Source organism: Glandiceps talaboti, chromosome 18 (assembly GCF_964340395.1).
Source record: "Glandiceps talaboti chromosome 18, keGlaTala1.1, whole genome shotgun sequence".
Classification (NCBI taxonomy): Eukaryota; Metazoa; Hemichordata; class Enteropneusta; family Spengelidae; genus Glandiceps; species Glandiceps talaboti.
Window position 1 is genome coordinate 1,849,540 of NC_135566.1, and position 11,027 is coordinate 1,860,566.

The window sequence follows — 11,027 nt, forward strand, 5'->3', positions numbered from 1 at the left end:
TCAAGATACCCCACTTGAATTTTAAATTGGCATATGCAGACCCAATAAATTGAAATAGAGCCAACAAAACAATGGATTCAATGTAGCCAAATGTTAAATGTAACTTTTGTTACATTGTACCAGTGAAACTCTTTACTTGAATATATGTATGTAGTTAGTGACCCATGGCCTTGTATTGAAAACATCTATTCCTATGCTACTACTCAAGACAGCCCATAATACAAATGTAGTAAACGGAATTCTTGAATCAGTTCTCGTAGTCTTCTATTTTCTTGCCATGTAATTCCTTCTAATACTAGATTACCTATACTAATGCAGTGATTACTTCACTGTCTTCTTAGATATTGTGAACATGACATCCTATTAGTATGCATCTACCTGTATATACATGTATAATAGAATTACTACTGCAATTGTGACATACAACACACTGTACATATATGCATATAACTATATCTATGTCACATATGGTAGCTGTATTGTGATTGGCCTACTTTTCGCATTGTTATCGGTTTTGTGTATATGCTTGATTGTGATTGGCTAAATTTTCTCAATATCACAGCATGTTTGTAGTTAGTGTTAATTTCATAATTGTGCCATAATGTATTTTGTAAAATAATTCATAATCATATGTAACAGTTATTATCAGTTATATAAGCTTGATTATTATAGGAATGAATTAAGAAATCCATATTCAGATATAAAAATTAAATATGATATAATTCCATGTACAAGTTACAGCAATTTAGAATTATGCATGGTAATAATTTAGTTCTGTACTCTGGTCATCAATCTGACATGATTTCAATTAAAGTTTTACAGAAAGATACTTACATAGACTTGTTTATGAAATTGAATTTATTTAGAGGACTATCCCACAATGTCACACAAGCTCAATAAACGTACTTTGTTCTTATAGGGGAGGGGGTTCTGGTGTCAATGCGATGGCTGAACTTCATTTTTAGAAAACTTTCACCCCTCCAATGATAACAGGTTCTGTATTTACAAAATGTACTATTGAGATGTAGATAAGTTAAAATGTACTGCTAATGTGAGATACAGTACTGGTGTTTTACTGTGTTTTTACATTGTATTGATCATAGTGGTGGGATCACTACAGTTTTCATCATGGTTTACATCGTATATAAACATGTTCGGCATAGTTCAGATACATATAGACCAAACATAGACCTTCCACCAACATTGGTGGAGGGTCTATGGGCCAAACAACCAAATACATCAATCTGAGAATGAGACTCAGTGTTCACAGACTCTGAATCAGATACAGAAAACAGTCCATGTATGAATAGTATACCCCTTATAATGCTGGCAAGATGTCGCCAAAATGTGTTTTCTTGACTCAGTAGATATTTTTATTGCACCATATATCATGTCCTGCTAGTTAACATGAAAAACTAACTTTGTAAAAAGTCCACTGAGATGGTAAACTAATCTGTTTTTGTGCTGTGTATTAAATATGAAAATAGACATTCTAATTATGGATCTTCTACATGTAACACAACCTGTCAAATACACTAATGTAAATATGAATAATATATTATGTAAATATTGAAATGTTACATGCAATTATAAAAATAGAATTTAATTGCTGGGTCAACAAAGGGCAAAGGTTGAAAGTTATCATAGTTCCAGTTACAGTTTACTCAGGCAATAAATTGTCAATGTGCCATTATATGAATTATTATTACCACAACAATAAAAAGCCAACAAGTAATGTGTATGTTATCAGCAGTTTGATATAATTTATAACATAATAAAATGAAAAGTACCCAATTATTGAATCCATGGATATCTGTTTAACAGCTGTGTCAGAGTTCAGTAAATATTTTGTTGAATAGCATGTTTGATGTGTTCCATACTTGAACCTTTTGTGAATAACTAGGTATATTTATAGTTTGCTCTTGAAAATGTCTGACAGTACATGTAGTAGCATGTTTAAATGTCAAGTAGTAAAAGGGGGATTCCAAAGCTGCGTGGCAACATATACAGAGGTATAGAGGGTCTTCGCCATAAACAGTAGGTTCTTTGACTTGTACAGATTATAAAAGACAAGACAAGCAGTTTACAGGTTTTTTTAGCATTGAGCATTTGATCTGTCTTGGTCGACAATCCTCATCAGAATGACAAATTCCATAGTTACAGGTGACCAATAGGTGGCGGTATCCTCATCAGAATGACTAATTCTATAGTTACAGCTGACCACTTTGAAAATAAATTGAAACTTTGAACTACTTACGCATTATAACCTGTGTAAATAATTTGATGTACCAAGGTGGTGCATATCTTTGGTCAGTATGCTCTTTAATATTTTTGTACAAATTCTGTGACAGGCGGTTAGTGATATAAAAAGAACAACCAGGCAGCATGCTGTCGAAGCCAATTTGATGCACCACTGATGTACACAATTTATAGGGACATACCAAAATGTGGTGTTCCCCTATCTCATACTACATGTATGTGGTGACTCGTAAGAAATGCCAGTTTTTATCGTACTGACCTGCAACAACAAAATATGGTTATATTATGTTATCATAGATAATGTACATGCATGTGTAAAATGTTAAATAGATAAGACTGACAATTGGCTATTCAAAACTTTGTTTATTTATAATTGTATACAGTATGTGTGAACACAGTGTAGTAGGTTCTGATTCGTGAAGTTCATCCATTTTGGATTTTACACTTTTGAAGAATACTTGCCAAGTAGGAAATTGACCCATTTCAGACTAAGAGGGCGCTGTGCAATTAGAGGTATATATTCTAGCAATGCCATTGGTAAGAAGTCACCTTTGACCTATAATTAGGCAATGTCATTGGTAAGAAGTCACCTTTGACCTGTAATTAGAGGTCCAGTATAGATTCTGGCAATGTCATTGGTAGGATTAACCTTTGACATGTAATTAGAAGTTTAGATGTAGCAAGTGATTGGTTGAGTCAATTTTATCATTTGGAGCAAGTCTGTTATCAAATCAATTACATGTATCCTGTAATTGGAAGTGCATACAGTGCAGAATTTTCAGACAAAAACTAGACTGTAACTTGTAAGGTACATCCTTTCACTCCCGCCTCCACAGCCAAAGGGGTTGGCTGATGTGTGTGGGTGCCCCAATGTGACATACCTTACAGACTCCCCCCCCCCAAAAACAAATTGTAAAAGTGGTGTTTCATTTATAATCTTCATAACTAAGTTGTTATATTTTGAATACATTGGTGAAATCAACCTTGCTCCATCCCATCAGTCAAGGTGTATTACATATAATTTTTTTTTAAATCAGCACCCCACCAGCCCCTTTACCATGACACACCCAAACAACTTTGTGAATAATTACTTGGTTTTCTTCAAACTTTATGCCAAAAATTCCCAATTGGCTATGAAATCTATTTAAGACAGATTGGGCAGTAGAATATTGAAATATGTGTGACAAATTGTATAGCAAAAGTTCTTCGACTCCAGAGACCACAGACATAATGATGTAAGATATTTGCATGTGGTTGACATGTGATTGCTTGAACTGGTCATCAATGACATCATTACTGTACATGAAGGTACAACACACGGCTTGGTAATACAGCTGGGGTGTCTTTTTACATACAATAAATACATGTATTTATAGATTCTGTTTTCAGTATGCTAATTAGCAGGACCGATGTGATCTCAGCTTTAGGACGATCCATTGGTTGTGTGGAGGTTGATGTCCGCCCCCAAACTGACAGTGACAGCCCTTTACAGCATGCGTGCTTCACATATTTAGAAAGTGACCCACACACATTATCAATTCATAGGTCTCACTCAAATAGTCAGTCTCTCCGGTTGTGTCCACTGGTCACTGGTCTAGAATTGACTGGACTTTTTTTACCCAGTCGACAGTGGTGGTATTGTCTTTGTTGAATATTTGTGTGTGTATGCAGATTAGTGGAACAATCACAAACCTATTTAGGCCTCCAGTGAATTGTACTGGTATGATGTATTCATTCCTTCATTTCATCATGGAGTTACAGTAGCTGTTCTACATTGAAGGATGATACCTATTCAGTTATGCCAACTCTTCGTGTCTTCACTGTGCTCCGTAAATGTAGATTTTGTCGTAAAAAGCCAGTGGTTCATGGTTAGTACCAATCTCTTCTTTCTGTCTATTTTTTGATGTTACATATTTCCATATGGGAAGTTCCGTTTTCTGTTTGTGACTTCTAGTGTACATTTGTATATGCAGTAGGTCTTTTGATACCTCTCTAACTACTAGTTCATTCTGTGCGACATAAATACCAGAAAAACTAAAGGTTATTATTCTGAAACAAACTAATATATTCAACTATATTAATGAGTGTCGTCATACAAGTGATAAGAGATTGTCCTCTCTTCACCAAAGATACATAGATCAATACAAATAAAATACATTGTTAATACACCACAGAATTATATTTGATGTCTGTAAATGTATTTAAATCATTTGTTACCCACACTGACCTATGGCTGTATCTTTTGTGCTAATAGCAACAGCTGTTAATTTATGGGCGTGTATGTAATGCACTAAATATATATGTTACAATTTAAAATCCCCAGTAGCAGGAGATATGAATAACAGTTTTATAAATTTTATTTTTTTTTGACATATTTAAGTTGTTGTACCTGGTGAAATATATACAATGTATAATTACCTATCAAAACCTTCTAACATCGTACTAAATTGCTGCTATTTGTTGACAAATAAGCACCTAATTTATAACTGTTTACACATGGTCATCAAGCCAGTGTAATGTACATAGTACAATTTATTATGATTTACAACGTAATTCAACTGATCAGAAGGATTTACCTGTTTCCTATAAACACTGGTTTTTTTCAACATCATAAATTTACAACAGATGGTAAAAAGCCCATTTTATTGTTAATTGGTCAGAAAATTGAACCCCAATATTTATATCTGTGTCATTAGAATGACCCTGTGAACTCCTGACATTTTAGCAACATACTGTCCATACATCTACCTTATAAACAAACTGAGATATAAGTATAATATGTTGCAGTTTTCTATTTTTAAAGAAATCTCAAATGTAGACATGTCATGGATAATGAATTATAACTGTCTTATTGCTAAGATTGTCAGACCACAATGACAGAGGGAGAATTTGAGAAAATTTACATTATATTTGTTATATTATTATGTTATATATGTTATATATGCAGCTCCTGAACTTTGGAACTCTCTACCCCTGGACATTAAAACCTCTCCCAATGTTAACATTTTCAAAAGATGCTTGAAAACCCACATATTTCAGAGAGCCTTTTCATCTCCTTTCTAACTCTAAGCGCCACTGAACATTGTTTTCTTTGGATATTTGGAGCTATATAAATTTATTAGATAGAGATAGAGAGATATTCAATCCTGATATTTTTGTTGGAAATAATGATGAAATATGCTTTGAAACCAAGGTAGATTTTACATTTACCCTAATTACTAATGTGATGTTTTATTAAAACTTTTAAAAATGAAATCTGATGAGTAAATGAAATCAATATTGTGTTTATTTCATATGACTGACTGATATCCTTTATCCCGTGGACTTTAATAATATAAACTTTAATAATAAAATTGTTCTGTATTTGATTAACTATGTAGTCCCCTTAGGTTATTATTATTATTATGATGATGATGATGATGATGATGATGATGATGATGATGATGATGATGATGATGATGATGATGATGATGATGATGATGATGATGATGATGATAAAGAGATAATCAACTACCCAGGTTATGGTCACAAATGATCAACTCTATGATGAAATGAACAAATTCTGTCACACTGACTGATACGATCTACTCATATAACATGTTTACATATACTTTCTTGTGGTAGGATTAGTGAAAGTGTTTACCTTGTCCTCAAAATACTTTCTTTTGCTTGGGGTTAGTTGAGTATACCGACCTATCAAATATCAATTTTACACTTATATGAATACCTCCAATGGTCATGGCAGTTTATATTACAACGCAAACTGTGTTTACATTTTCAGCATAGTCACCTACCAATTTGTACTTGTACATACACATATTTGTATTTCTATATCTATCTTCAAAGTATAAAATTCATAATGTCTATTATTCAGTTAACGCATAGACCCTAGGGTCTATAGTTAAAGCTTGAGAACTACTCTTCAAGTTTTTGATGTATACTGGTAAAATAGTGTGCTTATATCAGCCCACATAATGGACACACCAAGGATGACATAAACTTCCTTTGCACTTTCAATTCTTTTGAAAGGTATGTGGTCATTTAGTGAATCACCCTGTGAGATTACCAAGTTACTTCCTCTTTATGTATACAACTCTGAGTTATATGGTAATAGGTAGACAATGTATCATTGTATAACTTTGAATACAGGACAATTTAAGTTAAGATTTACAATATATTATTGTATAGCTTTGAATACAGGACAATTGTAGATTGTACTGTAATCCTTGTACATGCAGGTTAGAGGTTAATCTGGATTGTATTTGACATTTAGATTTAGTGGTTAGAAAATCACTTCACTCATTCACTTATTGTGTTAATTTAAAGGCTGGGTACAACGTGGACTGTAAACCCCTACCTGCTTTCTTTAGTTGTGTATGTATCGCTTATGTCATAGAAGGCTTTCTTTTGTTCATCAGGGTTCGCACGGTCCTGGAAAACCCTGGAAAACCCTGGAATTCCAAACCCTCCCTGGAAAACCCTGGAAAACCCTGGAAAAATGCGCCCTACCCCTGGAAAACCCTGGAAAATGATCATGTTCAATCGATCGATTAATATTGACGATCGTCATGTCCGTGCTTGAGCCACCCATTCATATGATTCTGAATCTCGTAAATGTGAAATCGCGAAAATATTTTCAAAGTCTTTCGCCACGCTGGGTGATGAATCAAAATTCACGCCGATTGAACCCAGACAGTCGAGCGATCGTTCCACGAGACACTTTGCCCCACAGACCGTGCGTATTAGTTGAATGGGCGCCGCAGTGTTTCTTTCGATCTTGCATATATTGCTACTCCGTACATCTCCCAGTCGTCATTTCAGGGACATGATATTGTAACAGTCCCGGCCGGGGTAACGTGTACAGTAGGTCTGTTAACAAGATTATCGTAACACTGTAGCGAGTATCAAAGCATCATCAACCTCGATTAGAAATTGTTACAAGTTCGGCGCACGAGTCGACTGATACTACAAGCTAGGGCCTTGGGAAGTGCAGATGAATTTCCGGGTTGTGACTTTTATTTCGTCGATAAATGGGTATTTGTGTTACATGTTCTAAAAGAATAAACTACTGTTTTATGTTGTCGGTACAGTAACATTCGTCAATGGTCAAGTTGAGTTGAAATCGCGATGTTCCGCAACTCGTGGCATCAGTACATAAACATCGAGACGCAAGCGATGAATGTATCCAGTTATTCATAGCTCGAAATTTCGTTACGTAGATGACGTTTTTATTCAAAATTTTGAAGAAAAAAATTATTTTAGGTGGCTTATAAATCTAGTAACATCAAACCAAACAATAATGAGGACAAACTTTAGTTTTTAATTTATTTTTCTGGATATGTCTGAATTAGACTGACGAATGCTGCGATTCAATCTTACACGATCAATGCACCAGCTTGACGAAACGGCTACTTAGGGGGTAGGACAGAGGTTTCTCCGTTAATCTTAGCGTGTAAACGTGGTTTTGAAACCAATATCTTGCATAGTGTCGATTGTCTTTAAAATGTTTTGTGACATATGGGAACTGTTGTTGATTTTTCTCGTCCACATCAGACAATTAGATGTCATTCAAAAAATATACTTTAGTGTCAACACCCCTGGAAAATGGCCAAAATCAATATGAATACCCCTGGAAAACTGACGAAAAACCCCTGGAAAGTCCTGGAATTTTGTTTTGCTTTAAGTGTACGAACCCTGTTCATGCGTAGATAGCGTAATGGTTTATTAGTTAAAAGATGTACATTTCCCTTTGTGTATATTCTTTGTAGATGAAAAAAAGACCTGTTTGTACTTTGATCTACTTTGTAAAGTGAAATGAATGCAGTACAGTGGCTTTGTAATGATAAATGAGTGCATTGCAGTGGCTGTAGTATTGTTTCCGTGGTAATAAGATTGTGGAGAAATCATAATACGTATTTGTATGTACATGTATATCACCACCACTCCCCACCCCCACCCCCATCCCAACCGGTAACCAGCACCACCACCAACGCCTCTCATCATTATATTCATCATATTATGTTTAATAGTGCTGTTTACAAAATGTAAGTTACATACATTTTGAAGAGGTCATTCAGATCAACAAGTTATGCTATTGCATGCAATCTTATCCTGTGGAGTCAAAGGTCAATCTTTTCCCATGCCAAAGGTCATTTCTCTTCCCACTGTAAACCCTGTTTGTCATCTCTGTATATGTACAATGCATGGATATTGAAACTCAGCTGCTTCTCTGTGTGGTCATTGACTTCTGCTCTTTCTGAACACCTGTTGTGTTTGAATTACTCATGAAATTAAATACCATTCCATGTGAAGGTTGCATATCAGTTGATTATGAATATATTTCAGTTTAATATCTCCCAAGTGGTTTGCTAGTTGTCTAGCCTTCACTGAAAAGCCACATTTTATGTATTTCAATTATCATTACATAAAAATAAAAGATAATAAAAAGAACTAGTTTCCAAAGTTATGTTGATTTTGTCTTTCATTTTGTCTTTTTGAAAATTTTATTCTTTTTTATAGTCAAGAGATGAATGTTTGGCTGTTTTGTTTGTATTTGTTCATCTACTATTAGTATTAGTACATAAAAATACTAGTAATATAAGTTTATAACATGTAACATACTCAATCCTTACTACATTCTGAGTAATAATTTGATCATTTAAAAGGCAAACTACATGTATAGTAGTACAGTATATCACTACATTCTGAGTAACTACATGTAGTATCACATTTAGGCAAACTACATTGTATATATACAGTCACTGTAGTAAGTAGTAGTAGTAGTAGTAGTAGTAGTAGTAGTAGTAGTAGTAGTAGTAGTAGTAGTAGTAGTAGTAGTAGTAGTAGTAGTACATTGTAGTAGTAGTGGTGGTAGTAGTAGTGGTGGTGGTGGTGGTGGTGGTGGTGGTAGTAGTAGTGGTGGTAGTAGTAGTAGTACATTGTAGTAGTAGTAGTAGTGGTGGTAGTAGTAGTAGTAGTGGTAGTAGTAGTAGTGGTGGTAGTAGTAGTAGTGGTGGTAGTAGTAGTAGTGGTAGTAGTAGTAGTAGTGGTGGTGGTGGTGGTGGTGGGAGTGGTAGTACATTGTAGTAGTAGTAGTAGTAGTGGTAGTAGTTGTAGTAGCAGTGGTAGTGGTGGTGGTGGTGGTGGGAGTGGTAGTAGTAGATGTAGTAGTAGTAGATGTAGTAGTAGTAGTAGTAGTAGTAGTTTTAATACCACTACTACTACTACTACTACCACTACTACTACGACCACCACCACTACCACTACTACTACCACTACCACCACTACTACTACCACTACCACCACCACTACTACTACCACTACTACTACTACTACTACTACTACTACTACTACCACTACTACCACCACCACTACTACTACTACTACTAGTAATAATACTACTACTACCACTACTACTACCACTACCACCACTACTACTACTACCACCACCACCACTACCACCACCACCACTACTACTACTACTACTAGAGAACTTACACATGTAAAATCATGTATAGTTACTAACTTACAGGTATAAATCAACATGGACATCACACTAGATTGATTTAATTTTGATTTTTTTTATATAAAAAAACTCTCAAAATTGGACTGTCACGTTGACAACATGCCATATTGAAACTCCACTACAGATATACCATAGATATTGTATTTTGGTATTTTATATTATTTCAAAGTATATACAGTTTTGAATTAAAATTATCCTTCATTTATATATATAGTACATATATGTTTACTCCATTCCTTTGATTTCCCTCGCCCTAAAGACTTTATCCGTCAAAATACGACGTACTAACAAAGGTGGAAATTAAATAATGGAAAACAGTCAATTTAGTTTCATATTATATATTAGATTTTGATCTGATTGAGTTATGTTAGGCTTTGGAGTTTTGTGCCAATACAATACATGTCACTAAGTTATTGTATGGTATTGCTTGAGGCTGATTTTTGTAATTTTTTCACTGAATTATTTCGATTAAATCAAGTAGATGAAAAATTCATAAGAAAACATGTCGTGCATTTTACTGATTTTAATATATCTTGGTAGAAATAAATTATTGTTTCAGCGCACGGAAGAGGAAGTAACTTTCAAAGCATTTGATTTAAGTGCCCATTTCTTGTTCAGAAATGTACATTTAGTCACCAACTGGTATTTTTTCGATGAAAATGTAATTTTGTTGAAATGTAGCCATTGTTTCCAACAGTATCCCTAAAGGTATTTAAAGCACCAACATTTGTCAGTTATTACTCCTTCAAAAGTGGAAGAAAGGTGTTTATTTATTTATTTATTTATTTATTTATTTATTTATTTATTAAACTTTGACAAAAAGTCAGGGAAAAAAGTCGCACAGGTAGCAAGCACCTATATAAGAGCAACCCTCCACATACAACAAATGGCATAAACAAACAAGAACATATTAAAAACAGTAGATACAGAATATAAAAAATATACACTAACGAATAACATGTACATGTATGTGTATTTAAATATTGATTAGTATTCCAGAGGACATTTTTTACAATTTATATACAGATAATCAAACATTATGCATTATTTGAACAACTATATCTCTAAAATTAATAGAGGCAATAGTCGTAATAGAATTAATATTGATTATTGAGAACACAAAGAATGGATCTGTGGTTTATATTGTCACCAGAAATCATTGTGTTAGTATACCATGTTGTGTGTAAATGAAGGGTTCAATGAACTGTTGTTGTTGTTTTTTACATTATACTTGTAGTATCAT

The 11,027-nt window shown here is 34.1% G+C and overlaps 1 protein-coding gene across 4 annotated transcripts in view; it reads left to right on the forward strand.

Annotated features, from left to right (window-relative positions):
* Window positions 1-11,027, forward strand: part of LOC144448776 (oxysterol-binding protein 1-like) — a 69,416-nt gene that overhangs the window by 18,479 nt on the left and 39,910 nt on the right. Inside the window, exon 1 of one of the 4 annotated variants that reach the window (XM_078139057.1) lies at window positions 3,798-4,127. The exons of the other annotated variants lie outside the window; for them this stretch is intronic. Coding sequence (XP_077995183.1) covers window positions 4,058-4,127 — 70 coding nt within the window. The 5' untranslated portion in view covers window positions 3,798-4,057. Of the gene's footprint in view, window positions 1-3,797; window positions 4,128-11,027 lie in introns of those variants that run through there. 4 annotated transcript variants of the gene reach the window in all.